We start from the raw sequence: 16713 nt of genomic DNA, 5'->3' as shown, positions 1-16713 counted from the left end.
AGGATACTTGTTTCTGGTCCAGGAAGGACTTGGCCTGGCAGTCCGGGCTGCACTGTTCCCATGGGGAGCAGCATCAAGACTGATTTGCATATGATTGGGTCTAAACTGGGGTGGCATGGTGGGCAAAACAAAACAGATTTAGATCTAGATCTCTGACTGGGGGTGAATGTTTGACATTGTTCAGCATTTAGCCCATCATCTGTTCTTTTTGGAGATATTCAATAGCGGAAACTATTGATTCTGGTTTCTTGTTAATCACACCCGCCACACATATGATTGGATGATCAGTTTCACTGGACAGCTAAATTTGTAGAGCCGAAGACTATAATGACTTAACATGTTGAGGCAATATCAAGATTTGCATATAAGTGTGGAAATTAATTAATCAAGTCGGCCTTAACTGCCAACAAAACATAAGTGCTTGCAGCAAATTTCTGCTGTGCTGAAATTTTGGGATTTAAAAAGGTATAAACCGTACAAAAATTGAAAAACGCCTTTTTGCAATGCATATTAAATCTAGGACCTGGTACTCCAATGACAGCAATGAAAGCAGAGCAGGGCACAAAAACATTAGAGGATTTATAGTGTTCTGTTCTGTAACATGCTAGGTGCAAGTGTGGACCAGTACAGCTCTTGCTGTCTATCGGAAGGCCTTCCAAAACTGCAGAGATGCAAGAATTATAATAGCTAACCCTGGTTGAGGCATGTAGAGTACATTCTTCTGTCAATTGATTTTACAGACCAATGGAACAACCCTGAGCAGATGAATAAAATAACAATAAAAACAGTAAAAATTAAATACGAGACGCATATTTGGCAAAAGCAAAGGGCTATGAAAAGTACCCTTCTGACAAACTACTCAAAACTAAAACAAGAGCTTTGTTGGGAGCCATTTTTAGGTTGAAGCCTGCAAATGCTTGTGGTTGAGCATGCGCCTTGCATGCTCTTGTGTTCTGTAAAGGGCTTGAGGTCCACCTGCTGCTCACCATTTGTTGGTTTGCGTGCCACTCTTTCTTACAGCCTCATAATTCCTCAAGGCATGTCAGGCATCATTTCCGTTCCTCTGTGTGGAGCAGGGATCAAGCACTAATTGATTTCACCTTAATTAGTGCCCGTCCGCTGCCCCCCCCATGATCGAGGTACTATTTTGTTCTAACTGTGACTGGCAAAAACGTGCCCAGCAAGACAAACAAAATTGCAAAGTTGTATTTTTTTAAAGCTAACTTTATTTTATTTTGTGAAGTCATTTTTTCTCAGTTTCCACTCATCTTTTTTTGTTTTGGCTCATGAGCGCTGTTGTCAAAAGGTGACTTTTAACTTGTTCGAAATATGAAAGACCTATTGTATTGCAAATGCTTGTTGGATTTATTTCCACCTGAGAAAAGGGTCTTATACCAAGGCCCGTGGAAGCAGATCTGAATTGTGCTACTGCACGTTAGGTGGTCCAGAATCAATTATGCATTTTTCATGTTGTCGTGCAATATCTCACTGAAAAAGCGAAGGTATTACCTCTGACCATTGTTTTATAGTTCAGCCAGAGGTGCAGCAGAGTTGCGCTATCATCCTATTATAGAATGGACCTAATGGAAATCTACCAGGAAGCAGCTTCTTATATATATGCTACTTGGAAGGTAACAAGATCCGTAATACAGTCGAAAGATGTAGGCAATAAACACAAAATGCTTGTTAAATGGACATCCTGCCATTTTTTGAGTGGTCTTGGAGGAATCTTGTGCCTTTTTACAGATCTGCTCTATGTACAATCATGTACTAAGTTTGATTGATTAACAGCTGGAAAACGGTCACACTCTTGTGCCAAAGGCATCGGTGCGCTTCGAACCTGAGTGCCTTACAGGCTTACACAGCTCATTGAGTTTACAAATTACATGTTTTAAATCTGCACGTGTACTTTAACAAAGTATGCATCGGTATTGGTATTTTATGGGCCCATACGTCTTGATCAATCTTTATAAGAATGTCAACAGAGTTATTACCTAGATGCATTATCGTTCATTTTAATTGAATATTTTACTTGAACACATAGAATTTCGTATAGCAGGAATGGGGGCTGGTTTAGTCCCCCCTGAGTGTTTCACAGACGTAGATTTAATGTTGCAAAGGTAAACTATTTTATGTTTTAAATTGGCTCATTTACTTTACCAATGTAATCAGTATACATAGCTGTAATAATTTCTTCTTTGTCAGTTGATGTGAATTTGTGAGATCTAATGATCCTATTACCTAAAGGAAACTAGATTCAATGGAACATAGTAGGATAATTGTCTCCTACTTATACTGTAGAAATCTTTTCTTAATTAGACCGCCCTGATATGAATTTAGTACTATGAATTTGTAGGCTGGAGAATAATAGATCATTTATCCAGATTGCCTTATGTTAAACAGCTAATATGCTGATATCTTAGCAGTCAGGCTGGTGCTCCCTTCTGGTCTTTTGCTAAAAATCTTCAATGTCTACAACAGAGCAAGAGTTTGCAATGCTGAGTCGGGTACTTAATGTACTAGAGCATGCCCTTTCAGAACATCCAGGGAATGGTTCACTGTTGGTGGCTGGAGACTTCAACTCCATTTTCAAACCCCTAGCTGCCACCTCCCTTGACTTAACTGAGGATTTGGAAAGACAGTGGGGTATCCTGCAAATTGATTTACCAACTGTGAGATGGACATTCAAACCTGCCTTGGTACTAGCACTAACATTAAGGCCCATATTTTTACTTTTTTAGCGCCGCATTTGTGCCGCTTTTTAACGCAAAAGCGGCGCAAACTTACAAAATACAATTGTATTTTGTAAGTTTGCGCCGCTTTTGCCTAAAAAAATGACTCAAATGCAGCGCTAAAAAAGTATAAATATGGGCCTACGTTTTTTTCTCAGACCTACAAACAGTAGAACCCCCTCTGATCGTCAGGGCAATCGACCTACAACAGACCCAGATGTAGTATTAGAATTGACTACATTTTGGCTGATACAGAGCTCTGGCCTGCTATACAGGACATGGAAGTGACAGATTGAGTAGACAGTGACCATAACGCATTTTGCTTGACAGTCCCAATACCTGTATGCCGGAGAAATAGGGATTTAGGAGACTTTTCACATACGAACAACCAGAAATTTATCAGGTGGGATTGGGTGGAAAAAATCCTACAGCCATAAAGGCAGTAAAACAAAGAGTAAATCTGGAGGTCGAACTTTTATCTAAGGTACTGCTTGAGTGTAGAGTCGAAGGATTTAAAAATAGTCATGACATATTATTTCCCAGATGAAGGAGCTGCTAGGTAGAGCTAGATGTAAGGGAAAGCCAGTGCCCAAACCTGTTTCTTGGTTCAATGACGCATGCAGGTTAGCTAAAAGTGAGCTCCTGGTAGCAATGAAATCAAACTCTCAATTAGAGATAACAAGGCGTAGGTCTCGATATCAACAGATTCTGGCCCAAGTAAAAAGGGATTGGGAGAGCTTGGATGTCCCCACACGAAGCGCTGACAACCAAAAATAATAAGGACTTCTGGAGGACAGCCGCGGTTTGTCTAAATGTCCACAAAACTACACTAGATTCTTTTATACAACCTTTTCAATAAATTGTACACTAATATGTGTGACAAACATAAGGACGACAGTGTGCCTTAAGGAACAGTGCTTCATGTAACACCAACACCCTTACTTTTTTGTTAAATAAAACAATAGATGCAATGAATTCTGGTGTCCCTGCTTGTGCCCTGGACACAGACAGGATTCCAAATGACTTATGTAGGGCAGATCCAGAAATTTGGGGGCCATACATTAACTTGCTCTCTAACACGATTCTCTCTGGTATGGATATCCGTTCCTCATGGAAATTTGCTGAAATCATAATAATATATAAAGGGGATTGGTCCAACCCAGAGAACTACAGGCCTATAAGCCTGATTGATTCCCTTCCCAAAACATTTTGTAAGCAGGTTTTGGCCCATCTACAAAACTGGATAAGCGAAGAGTGTCTTGTCAGACTAGCAGTCGGGCTTTAGAGACAATGTAAGTACTATACACCAGGTTTGTTGTCTTATCTGTATTTACTAGAAAGATATGATAATTAAGGATAAACCTTATGTTGCCTTTGTGGATCTTCAATCCGCTTCTAGTTTTCTAGTTTGGTCCCCAGGGCAAGCTGTGGAGGGTGCTGGAAGACATGGGTACATCCACCCCCCCCCTACTGAACATTCTGGTAAGGCTGCATGCTGATAACCTTAGTTAGATGGGGAGGAAGGGGCATTGCCAGATTCCATCCTCGTAGATCGTGGGGTCAGGCAGGGGTGTGTCTGGCCCCTATCATCTTCACCCAGTACATCAATGGAGTGATGGAGTTTGTGAACAGGAACTGTTGTGATGTGCCCAAATGAGAGGGGAGGACTGTTCCTGCCCTCCTTTTTTGCAGATAACACCCTGCTGATTTCCAAGACACCACAGGGATTGCCATAGCTACTGAAGTCCTTCCAAGTGATTTCTAAAGAATGGTGCTTGGAGCTTAACAGCTCCAAGAACAAATGTATGGTATTATTTCCAAATAGAAGGTGACTCGATGCAAGAGACATCTGCTAGTGGGTGACAACCCAATAGACGAGGTGGCCAAATTTTACTATCTATGCAGAAGACTTACACCAAATTTGTGCTGGGCACTGCGTTTGGAAAAGGCACTGTTGTCCTTAATTCAGCACACTATGGTGGTCATTATGACCCTGGCGGTATTATAACCGCAGAGCCAAAACGACGGGAGCACCGCCAACAGGCTGGCGGTGCCTCCCGGCGTATTTTGACCACGGCGGTAGCGCCGCCGTCGCACCGCCTGAGCCGGCGGTTTACCGCCACAATGGCCCCGGCGGATGTAATCCGCCAGGGCAACGCTGCTTGCAGCGCTGCCCAGGGGATTACGAGTCCCCGACTGCCAGCCTTTTTCTGGCGGTCTGAACCGCCAGGAAAAGGCTGGAGGTACGGGGAGTCGTGGGGCCCCTGGGGGCCCCATGCGGCTTTTCACTGTCTGGTGTGCAGACAGTGAAAAGCGCGACGGGTGCAACTGCACCCCTCGCACGGCCGCAACACCACCGGCTCCATTTGGAGCCGGCTCCTATGTTGCGGCCGTGATACCCACTGGGCCAGCGGGCGGAAACCTGGTTTCCGCCCGCCGGCCCAGCAGGGATCTCAAATGGCCGTGGTGGGGTGTGGCCGCATTGGCAGCCGCATGGCGGTCAGATCTTGGCGGACGGCTTATGCCGCCCGCCAATGTCGTAATGACCCCCTATATGCATAGCAAAGATTCATAGGAAAACTACATCTAGAAGGGTGGCCCTAGTCCTCGAGATCTACACCATCAAGGCTGTGGGGTCAGTCATGTATGGGGTGGAGTTATGGGGTTGAACGAACACAGTCTTACTTTAGTCGAGCACAGGTTTTTAAGATCTCTTAAATCTTCCTTTGAGTATCCAATTGACCCCTCTTTTTCTAGACTTGCCCAAAGAAGGATCTCTCAAAAAACTGAGTGTAGACTACTTACTTTTTGGCACCGATTTTGGTCTACCCCAGCTCTAGAATCATATCAGGTGGGCCTTAGAGACCTTATGGCTTACCAGGCTGTAAAAAAATCCCTTGGTATCGAACTGCCAAGGATCTACTCCAGAAATTCGGCCTAGAGCTATACTGGTCCTCTCCTTAGAAACTGTGTATGATTTCCAGAGTAGTATAAAAGCACAGTCGATGAAATTGCCCCCACAACTGGCAGGGAAGTTGTACTTGCTATTTAGGTATGGATCTCTACTCACGAAACTCTTAGCAGCAAATGGCAAGAGAAGGGTGTTGCCGATGATCTATTCCTTGCATGCCTAGGGAGTTCAATATCATTACCTCATATTCTATTCTTTTGTCCATCTTTTCACAGCCTCTGGAAAAAGTGGATTGTACCACCCTGCAGTAATTTGGGCACCAGAAAGTACATGGAGGCGTTTAGACTATTGGCAACCGATACAAGCAGGGTAGTGTTTTTGGTATAGCCAAATGCCAAAAGGCCCTGTGGTTAAGACACATAAAGTGTATACAAGCTAATTACTGATCTGGCAGTTGATCAATGGGCTCTGTAATTTAGTACTTTTGCTGATTCGATTGGCAAAATTGGATGCAAGCATGGAAATTGAGTCTGTAAAAGGTTTCTTCATAAATGCAAAGGCCACATTAAACTGGAATTAAGACATTATCCATCACTGTAGTATTGAATCCCATTGTTGGCTGGTCCAGTTTTTCCATTATATTGCACACTGTCATTTAGATGCTTCTGAAGTATTTATGCATTGGTCACTCTAATACAATTACATAGTTTGCACTTTACAGAAGTATGCAAGATCATTATTAGGCCTGATAGAGTTTAATATTGTACTGCTAATTTCTCTTGGATTCCTACATTCCTTGCTGTTACTACGGAGTACCTGCTAAGTTAGCTCTTTTTGTCTAGAACTTTAAATTGGTTAGGAACTTTTTATTGTGTACTAATTTTAGGATTTGAAACATGCCTTACTAAACACTGGATCATGATATTTTATTAAGGATATTATTAATGTATTCCGTTTTTATGCATTTTAAATGGTTTTATGTGTTGCATTGTAATGCACTGTTATCCCAGTGAGAAATAATTAAGTTTTGATGATGATGCTAATATGCAATGAGAAGTATCATTGGATTTGTTCATAGGCTGCTTTCATGTTGGCATGTTTATATTGTTTGGGCTAGGGAATGTTTTTATTTGTTATTGCATAATTGCTGAAACTATAAACCTATGATGATGATGACATGGACATAATGAAGCCAGTTTGGATTTTGGTAGGTGAACTCCTTTATATGCTTGTTAATGTTTAATGATCACTGGAAATTGATCAATGTTGTTTACAAAGATCTCAGTAAATACATTGACACTAGGGCTGGGTGAAATATTCTGTTCCGCCAGTGGAATTGGCAAAAGTTTGGACACTCTGCATTACTCCTTAACGCAAAGTTCTGAGTAAATTGTGCCAATCCTCCGTGGCAATTCTTTTCTCCTACGAGGCTCCAGAATATGCAAGCGAGTTTGGTGTCCCGTGGCACAGTTTTCTCATGCGGGCTGTTGCCGGCATTCACAGTCAGTGGGCTTCCGTTCGAGTAGCTCTACTGCGCATATTTTACCCGAGGGGCAGCAAATGAACTTGAATGGCTGTGGAATGCATGGTCTGTTTGTGCTGGTTTCAGGGCTACTCGCACTACTCGGGCTAGATTGCAGTGCCAGCTGCACATTTTCCGTCCGTTGGTGAATTCTGCGGAATCTTGTAATTTTTATATAACTCTGTGGAATTGTACAGAGTGAAAATCGGCGAGTTCCACATTCCTTTGGAAATATTCATGAAAATGACTAGGAGCACAAAGTGTACTGCTGATTACATAAAAGGAGCAAAAGGTGGTGAAGAATGGGAATAACTTTGAGAAAAGATCTCTTGTGAGGTAAGTGCCAATTCAGGGAAGAAGTTACTTACTTCTAACAGTCGCCCTCTAGAGTGGATATCTTCACCAGATTCATAGCATCATAATAATATCCGGATGCCAGGGAAAGAATTACTTTGAAGTCATGAATCTAGGAAGAATCTCCACCAGAAAGAAAAAGTTGCTTACCTGTATAACAATAGGTTACCAGCAAGGAAATCCTAAGATTTATAAACTGAGTAATTCTTGGCCAAGCGGCCAGAAAGTAATCAAAGTTATGCATCTGGAAAGCATCCTACGCACTAGGATTAGAAGCCAATGCATGCTTGTTTTCCTATTTCTGTCAGGCAAGTAAGTGCACACAGAGTAAGAAACATTGGACAAGATAGACATACGCAAGGTGTAAATTACAACTATAAATTACAGACTGCCCAAACGTTATTTGCGCAGGTTTTCATGGTATTTATGCACAATTTACACCTACATGTATAACAATTAGGAATATAATGCAAAAAAAATTATCTGCGCTCATTTTGGACGTGCTATTGTGCTATTGTTTCCATAGCAACATACTGCCAATTTTACACTAGTGGTTGGCCCTATGTGACCCGGTATAAAATCTTCAGATGCAGCCTTTAGCATTGGAATGCAGGTTTAATGCTAGCACTTCTAAAGCAATGCATCTTTAGGAACATACACTTATGAAAATATGGCTTTTCCCCCTAATAAGTTATGTGAAGGGCCTAAAAGTCAGAATTGAAGAGTTGTACATAATTTCTTTCCTCACATTTTAGTTTACAGCTACCTAACATGAATCAGTTATGCTATGACAAAACCAATGCAGCATACCTGTCCCTATTTGTTTAAGAATTGCCTTAGTCCTCATGTTATCCGCTAAAACTCAGCAAAACACCTTGAAAGAAATAAAAAAAACCACAAAAAAGTTGCAAACTTAGGGTCTGATTTAGAACTCACTGGACAGGTTACTCCTTCACAATGGTGACGGATATCCTGTGCACTTAAATCTAACTCTGTTATGTCCTATGGGATTTCGATTTCAGCGGACGGGATATCCGTCACCATTGTGATTGAGTAATCCATCCACTGAGTTATAAATCAGGCCCTTAGTCATTTTGGGTAAAAGCTATATAAATTAGCCACTGGTTTTTATATTTTCATCATACTAAAACTACATTTCCTGGAGGTGAGTTGTGAGGAGTTCATTACCAACTATTTCAAGATAGACAATCTTGATATTTTTATTTTCTGTTAGAGCAGCAGGTTTTTACATTTTTAAGAAGTGACCTTTTTTACACGTGTATCTGCGCACATTCTTTTTATTGCCCAATAGAACAACTTGAGTATTTTATCATGCAACAGGGGGTAATTCTGAAACTAGTCATGGGCGAGGATCACATACCTATGTCTTAGCAGTTAAGAGTTTAATGTACCAGAAGAGGTCTGTTGCATGTAATCACTCTCAATTTAAATGGTTCACTTACAGATTCCCACTTGTTGGAGATGTCCAGATGAGTGAGGTTAGTGTAGGGGTTAATGCCAGAGAGTTTGATTCCATATGTCTGGGCAATCTTCTGAATCTCAGCTTGGATTCCAAGGATGGCCATCTTCTCCTTGTCTGCCTCTGGAAGGGTAGCCTTGAACTGTTCATGAGCAGTGATCAGACTCTGTGAGATAAAAGGGGAAGAAACTGACATCTCACATGGAAAAATTAAAGCCTCAAACCTCGCCTAATAATGAAATGACCAAATATACAGATCTCTCATGTCCCATAGCTTCCAGACTTAGAGTCTCTCTTTTTAAACAGCTTAGACCATTACACAAGAATTTCCTAACATAACATAGAGACCTGGTGCCAAACAAGTCCATTGCTTGGTGCTTTGCAGTTCATCTACATAAACCTCTAAGTTGGACTCTCCTTTCCAAACCAACACAGCTTTTACTCTTTGAGCATGACTATTCCTATTTCCAATCTGCAGTTTGGATTTCAGGTAATCTGTCTTTTCCATCTTAGATTTAGAACCTTTATTTCTCTAGCTAGCTTTCTGGGGCCCAAGATATCCACAGGTTGCTGTACCATTTGCAATAAAGTTCATATCTCGGAGAACTCAATGGCATTCTATATTGCCTATTCTCCACCCTTGCATTATCAGTACATGGATTTCCTATTCTCTTACATGCACACTCTGAGTCAGTGGTGCTAATATGATCAACGCACTGCACCACTGTGACCAGTGTCCATTTGTGGAGCAAAGAATGCCCCCTGCACCGTAACTCTATCTCCTGCACCCAGATAACTATGTCCTTCTGACTGTTTGGTGCCTTGCACTTTGTGTATCTTCCAATTTGTTTTCAGTTTAATTGACCTGTGCCTTGACATCAGACCTCAGTTTTATGTGAACACGTTCCCCCATCTCTGCTAGCCGACACGGTTTTGCCTCTGCACCTTACTGATCTACTAGACTCCGTCACCACCAACATTATTCTACTGCCCATATCTTGACACCAACACACTAATCTGTATTTCTGTCTATGATGCAACACAGAGCATCCTCCAAGCGTTACAACTCAACACTATCTACATTTAGCTCTACCTATGAATTCCAAGTAAATCTTTAAAAAGTCCACAATTATTACTGAACACTGACTCCCACACCCCATCCGACCATGACAGCCTTACACACTGTCTATGTCATCACTCCGAAAGGTGGAGCCATACTCCTCTTCAACAATTCACACCACAGAAACTCCAGACTGGCTCCTCCTTTTCATATTTCTCCTTCCTATCAAGGTCCATATTCTGGTAATTTACCAGTCTGATGATGGACTGAAACATTCTTAGATGATCTAGATACCTTCCTGGACTCTATTACCACTCTAAAGTACCTTAATTATATTCAGTGACTTCAATGCTAAACTGAATGACAACTGACAACACACATGTTCTGCCCAGCTCCTTCTGTACCACAGCCCTAAAAATATTTGTTTGTCTCCAATCACACAGATGGATTCACCTTGACTTTACAGTTTCAGACACAGTGGGCCAGATTTATCAAAATGCCACACAACACAATGGTGCAAGACAACTTGCTGAGCTGTGTGACAGGGAGAGGGCACGAATGTGTCATGTCTACTAGGATATGACACATTCCTGCTTTCTCTTTGAGCTGGTGTGCTGAGTGCTGCCTGGCACAATGCAGGCACCTTTGCATGTAAGTGTTGTGTGTGACAGACTGCATTTTGTTTGTGTAGGAAGGCGCGTCTTCCTACACAAAAACCATCCTTTGAGGCATTCCTATTTACTACATGTTCATTTACAGGATACAACTTAGCTGAATACTGACTGCTTCAAAGTGGGCATCCTTCTATGGATGGGCCATACCCAAACCCCATAAACAATTGTTCAGAATTTCCAGTCCCCCCTGTCCTGCCTTAGAAATACTACACACTCCTTTTCATATCTAAACTGTGTAGAAACATTTCTCTCTAAGACAACAGATTTTGGAAAAAAAAATGGTTGGTGGTGATGCACTTAGATGTACATGGAAGACCTAGATACCTTTGGAGAGAAAGTTTGTGTGGTTTCTTAAGACAACCTTACTTATGTGGGACACTATCAGGTGTTTTGAGTACAAGAGATAGATTTTCATAATACCCTACTTGGATAGGTATTGGTAGGAAAAAACAAACTTTCCCAGTAAAAAAAGTTCTAAACTGGCTTCATACATGGGCTCTGATTAACAATCTAGAAGCCTTTGCAAAACAACATTCAGCACCAAGTGGCACCAGGATTTCTGATCACTGATAAAAAAAATTCACAAGACTATAAAAATCCTCGGTCACTAGGATAGTGAAGAAATATGCAGACAAGAATTATAATGGGTGAATCTGTCTGCACAGTTGTCACTTGTAAGTGGTTTAACACGTGAAACAGATATGTGAACTATTACTATTGAGGCCACTCAGAGGCAGTTAAGATCATTCTTGTCTTGGCCTGTTTCAGGGCAATGATTGGCTTTGGGTCAAGAGGATTGGTGGGAAAGCAGTGAAATATTTTTAATCAGGTAAGCAAAGATACATCACCTCTGAATCTGATCTCCAGGAATTTGTATACAAATCGTGCCATTTTGTTTTTTTGTTCATTGTGAAAAGGTATATTGTAGTCCTCATCAGTACTGATTATTTAGAGAGAATCCATTCATATTTTCTTTGTGATGATACTGCTTAGAGAATGTGCTTGCTCATTTTGTGTTTGGAACAGTATGACTACTGTGACACACATGTTCCATGTGATGAACCAGTGCTAGCCAGGTTGAGTTTTACACCACTGCTGTTTTATTCATTAATTTCAAAGGCAAGTTGTATGGTGGTGCTGAAAAAAGAGACCTTAAAGTCACCTAAATAGTCCTCAATTCCATCTTGTTTATGTGATGCAACAACTTCTTGTGAAACCATGCCATGAATACGCAGCTCACTGAAGTGGGCTGCCAAGTAGTGAGAAGCCCAGTGTTTCTCAATTCATTTTTTTCTCATTCTATGTCCACCAAGTAATAGACCACAAAGCTGCGATCAAGAACCATGATTTCTCTTCACATTTTTCCAGGCAGTGACTCCAGTGGTCTTTTACGAAATCTCAGCGAGGTCTTATATGAAATCTCAAATTTAGTGCTTTCAAAGGGCTGTCATTCTGGGAAGAAACTAGTTTTGACAAGCCATTAGATTATTCTTCAGTCAAACAGGAAGCTGTTGACTTGTTAAGCCTACAAGTAGATCCAGACTTCTTCATAGTTGTCACTGCAGTCTGGAAATCATGAAGGATTATTGATTTGAGTTGGATATTATCAGCCAGTCATTCAGGTAAGAGTAAAGTGATATGCCTTTCCTTCTAAGATATATTATGTTATGTTATGTTATGCCAATTTATAGAGAGCATGACTACTTGAAGGCCTCCCAGCGCTGAAAGCAAGAGGTTATGCTTTGAACAGTAAAGTTTTAAGAGCCTTCCGGAAGGATAGCTCATGGCTACTGAGGTGCAGACTGAGTGATAATGAGTTCCATAGCTTGGCCCCCTGATAGGCCAGAGAACTTCTACCCCATCTAGACTAGGCTAGGGAGACAGTAGAGGACCTAAGATGTCTAGAAGGTGTATAAAAGGAAGCCAATGTCCTAAGCAAAGATGGACCTCTATTATGCAAGGCTCTTTGAATATAACAGGGTCTTGAATTCGATCCGATGTGCCACAGGAAGCCAGTGAACAGAGGAAATTGCTGATTTAACTGATTAATTCCCCAGTATGTTTAAAAGCAGGTGGGCCGAGGCATTCTGCACCACCTGCAGCTTCTTGATCACAAATTTGGGGGATCCAATATATGGGCATTAGCATAGTCCAGACACGAGCTAATCATGGCCTGTATAATGAGTGTTTTGGTAGCAAAAGGGAGGATTCTAAAAACCTTGCTCAAATGCCTGAGCTAACCAAAAGAGGTTGCAGAGACCTTGTAGACCTGGTGAATCATAGTGAGTTGAGGGTCGAGCAAGACTCCCAGACTATTACTAAGTTCTTTAGGAGGCCGAAGACTGCCCAGTTTTTCCAAGATGGAAGGATTAGATCTCAGCTGTGAGTGATGTCCAAGTATCATCTCTTCAGTCTTAATATCGTTGAGTTTCAGCCTACTTAGGGACATCCATGCCACCACAGCTTGAAGGCATGGGGCAAGTGATGGGCCGTTTGCGCTGGACTTTGTAGATAGTGATATTACCAGCTGTGTGTCATCCGCGTATAACACTAAGGACAGCCCAAATGGCTTAACAACTTCTGCAAAAGGTAAAATATAAATGTTAAATAAGGTGGGACTAAGAGAGGACCCCTGAGGCACTACACAGCTATTCTTGACTGGGTAGGAAAAATAAGACCTGCCCAAGACCTGATACGATCTACCCTTAATGAAGGATGTGATCCAGTCTAGGTCTGAACCCGAAATTCCAATCGCTCGTATTTTGTCAAGTAATATGCCGGGGTCCACCATATGAAATGCCACACTAAGATCAAGAAGAATGATTGCTGTCACAAGGCCCTGATCCAGGCGCCTTTTTGCCTCTTCTGTGTCTGCAATCAAAGCTGACTCTGTGCTATGACAGGGTCTAAAACCCATCTGGGTAGGATGAAGGATATTATTATCTTCTACAAAGCGGGACAGTAGAGCGTTAACATGCCTTTCAATTATTTCGGAGAGAGCAGGCAACAATGATATAGGTATATAATTACTAGGCAGGGCAGCGTCTAAGTTACGTTTTTTCAGAAGAGGTTTAATTAACAATGGCATGTTTCCATTCTTCTGGTACTGTGCTCCAAGACAGTGAGGAGTTCAAAAGGTTAGTAATAAAAGGTACAGTAACTGAAGCACCTAATGCCAACACAAAAGGGGGGGCAGGATCGAGAGGGGAACCTGATTTAAGAGTGGTAAGAGATTTCAGCACAGAGTCTTCAGATATAGGAAGAAATTCCAAAAAGGTGGCGGGAAACACAGACTGCTGTCCCATCACCTCCGATAACTGAGCATCAGCAGTAGGAAAAGTCGAATAGATGTCTAGAACTTTTTGTTGAAAGAAAATTGCAAGGTTATTGCTATGTTCTTGGGAAGCCTCCATTAAAAGAGAGTTCAGTTGCAGCTGGGTAATTTCCTTAAATATCTGAAAAATCTCCTTAGGGGAGTTCGACGCCAACTCGAGTTTTGCCGTATAATAGGTAGATTGGGCAACTTTAATTTCTGCGTGGTAGGCCCTAATGGCTCCTCCGTATCCTTGTTTTAAGGAATCATCATAGGATTTTCGCCATCTTCTTTCCAATTTCCTACATTCTCTTTTGAGATGTTGAAGGTGAGGGGAAAACCAAGGAGCGCCTTTCCTACGACATCCTCCGGTTTTAATAGAACAAGGTAGTAGCACATCTAAGTTAGTTGTAATCCAGCAATTAAATGTTTCTAACAAGTCCATAGTCGTATCCATGATGGAAGGTTTCAACCTCTCCAAAGTGTTAATCCAGGCATTGGCTTTGAGATTATGCCAGCGTTGGAAGGGAAGAACTATATTGTGGGAGAGTCTTCTGGAGGTAGGAATTGCTAAATTGAAGGTATCAGAAAGTGGTCAGACCAGGCCAGAGGAAGAAGAGGAGAGGAGATCAACTCCTTGATGTTTAAAAAAATTAAGTCAATGAAATGCCCCTTCGCCTGCGTAGGGCCCTTGATCAATTGCACCAGGTCTAGAGAATCCATATCCAGAAGTAAAGATCTGGCAGAGGAGTTATTTATGTCCTCATCGTGAATATTAAAATCACCCAGCAATGTGAAGTTGGGTTTAGTGCATGTTAGCTCAGCAATGTGATCTGAGCGGGAACGTAGGAAGTTTTCAGGGGGACCCGGAGGATGATAAACTAGAGCACCAGAGAAAGTAAATAGAGGATTCAGAGTGATAGAGAAGTACATACTTTCACAGCCTAGTAACTGCATAGGATGTGAGTTAACCTTTAACCTCTGTAGATAATGGCAATACCTCCACCTCTGGCGGACACTCTATCAAGCCTATTTATCAGATAGCCATGAGGTAAGACCAGAGCAATATCAGGAGCAGAACCCTCATGAAGCCAGGTCTCTGTGAGAAAAAGGACAGTAGGTGAAAGCTCATCCAAGAGCAGTTGTATATCCAATTTATGTGCAGCCAGGGAGCGACAATTTGCTAGGAGGAAGGTGCATTTGTTTCCATTCTAGATCAAAGGATCATCATTATTCCATGTTGGCTGGGGGACCAGTGGCATTTGGTGCAAGGGCCTATAACGATTGTGGGGTCAGAACTATGGGTGCAAGTGCTCAGGGAGACCGGCCTCAGAGCGTGGAGGAGGTAGGACGAGTAAGAAACTACTTTCTTATCCAGAAGGACAGGGGGGCCAGACCCCAAGCCCGACCTGGCATGTAAGGACGGGCACAGATGGGCTTGCCTTAGGCGTGCCAGCGGCACGCCCGCTGCACGTTGCCTGCATCGGGGCTAAATATAGGCCTGTGAGTGTGGAGAGCGGCAACTAGACCGCTGAATAAATAAAATGTTGTCCAGTAGCGTGAAATTGGAAAGGGGGAAAAATGGCACCCTTCGCGAGCAAAAACCCACGAAGATATTCCCAAAAGACACTAAGATCAAAGAGGAACCGAGACAGAGAGAGCCCTGTCCCCGAGGCCACTGTACACGGGCCCAGGGGGATGGGGGGAACAAAGAAGGAAATAGCCATCTAACAGGCTAGTTAAGCTAAAAAGAAGTCTCTAACTATAAATGCTAAAAAAAAAACGCACCAAAAGCTTTAACAGAATAAAAACAATACAAAGTTTACTGCTATCCACAAATAAAACTGTTTACAAAGCGCTAGCTGAGTGGCCACTGTCTACTCAAACAGTATCGTCCCCTGCGCATTGCCTGCATCAGGGCTAAATATAGGCCAGTGAGTGTAGAGAGCGGCAACTAGACCACTGATAGGATGATACTACTGCCATTCACTTGGACAGGCAGGTCTTGGATCACATTTGTGGTGCAGAATGGTTCTTGTATCTCAAGATTTTTAGAAGCTAGCTGGATTTTGGCATCAGGATATGGAAATAAGTGTCTTGGAGGTCTCTAGTACACATTCACAATAATTGTTGGACTGCCTTGACAGTGAACCTTTCCATGGCATATGTTTTGGCATCTAATGCCTTACTGTTGAGAAGGATGGGTTTTCTTTTAAGCTGAATTATTTGGCATGTATTTCAGTGTCTTCCTTGGCAAACAAAACTCTGAATGTTTTGGTTTCTTAAACAACTAAGGCCCTCATTACTAGGCAGGTGGTCTGGAGACCACCAGCCTCACGGCGACGGTCAGACCACCGCACTCCTGGCGGCCTGACCACTGCCACCGCAAGCAACATGGTTCTGTGGTGACTGATCATGAGTCTAGTTACCACCAGCATTTCCATGGTGGTTCAACCTCCATGGAAAGGTTGGTGGAAAGCCAGTGCTGGGAGCCTCAGAGGGGCCCCTGCACTGTCCATAGCATGGGAGGGGTCCTCCTGCCCAGCACCCTCAGAATGCATAGGCAGTGTGTATTCTGAGGGTGCTGGAAGCACCTTCTGTGCAACGGCATTGGCCTTGGCTCCAAGAAGAGCTGAGGTCAATGCTGCCACACGGTTTCCACTGGGC

The 16713-nt window shown here is 42.4% G+C and overlaps 1 protein-coding gene across 1 annotated transcript in view; it reads right to left on the bottom strand.

Moving 5' to 3' along the window:
* Positions 1–16713, bottom strand: part of ACTN3 (actinin alpha 3) — a 174800-nt gene that overhangs the window by 23737 nt on the left and 134350 nt on the right. Inside the window, exon 15 of the mRNA XM_069207832.1 lies at positions 8983–9165. Within this exon, the coding sequence (XP_069063933.1) occupies positions 8983–9165 (183 nt within the window). The remainder of the gene's footprint in view (positions 1–8982; positions 9166–16713) is intronic.

This window comes from Pleurodeles waltl, chromosome 9 (assembly GCF_031143425.1).
Source record: "Pleurodeles waltl isolate 20211129_DDA chromosome 9, aPleWal1.hap1.20221129, whole genome shotgun sequence".
In the NCBI taxonomy this organism is placed as follows: Eukaryota; Metazoa; Chordata; class Amphibia; order Caudata; family Salamandridae; genus Pleurodeles; species Pleurodeles waltl.
This window is presented reverse-complemented; position numbering and strand designations above follow the sequence as displayed.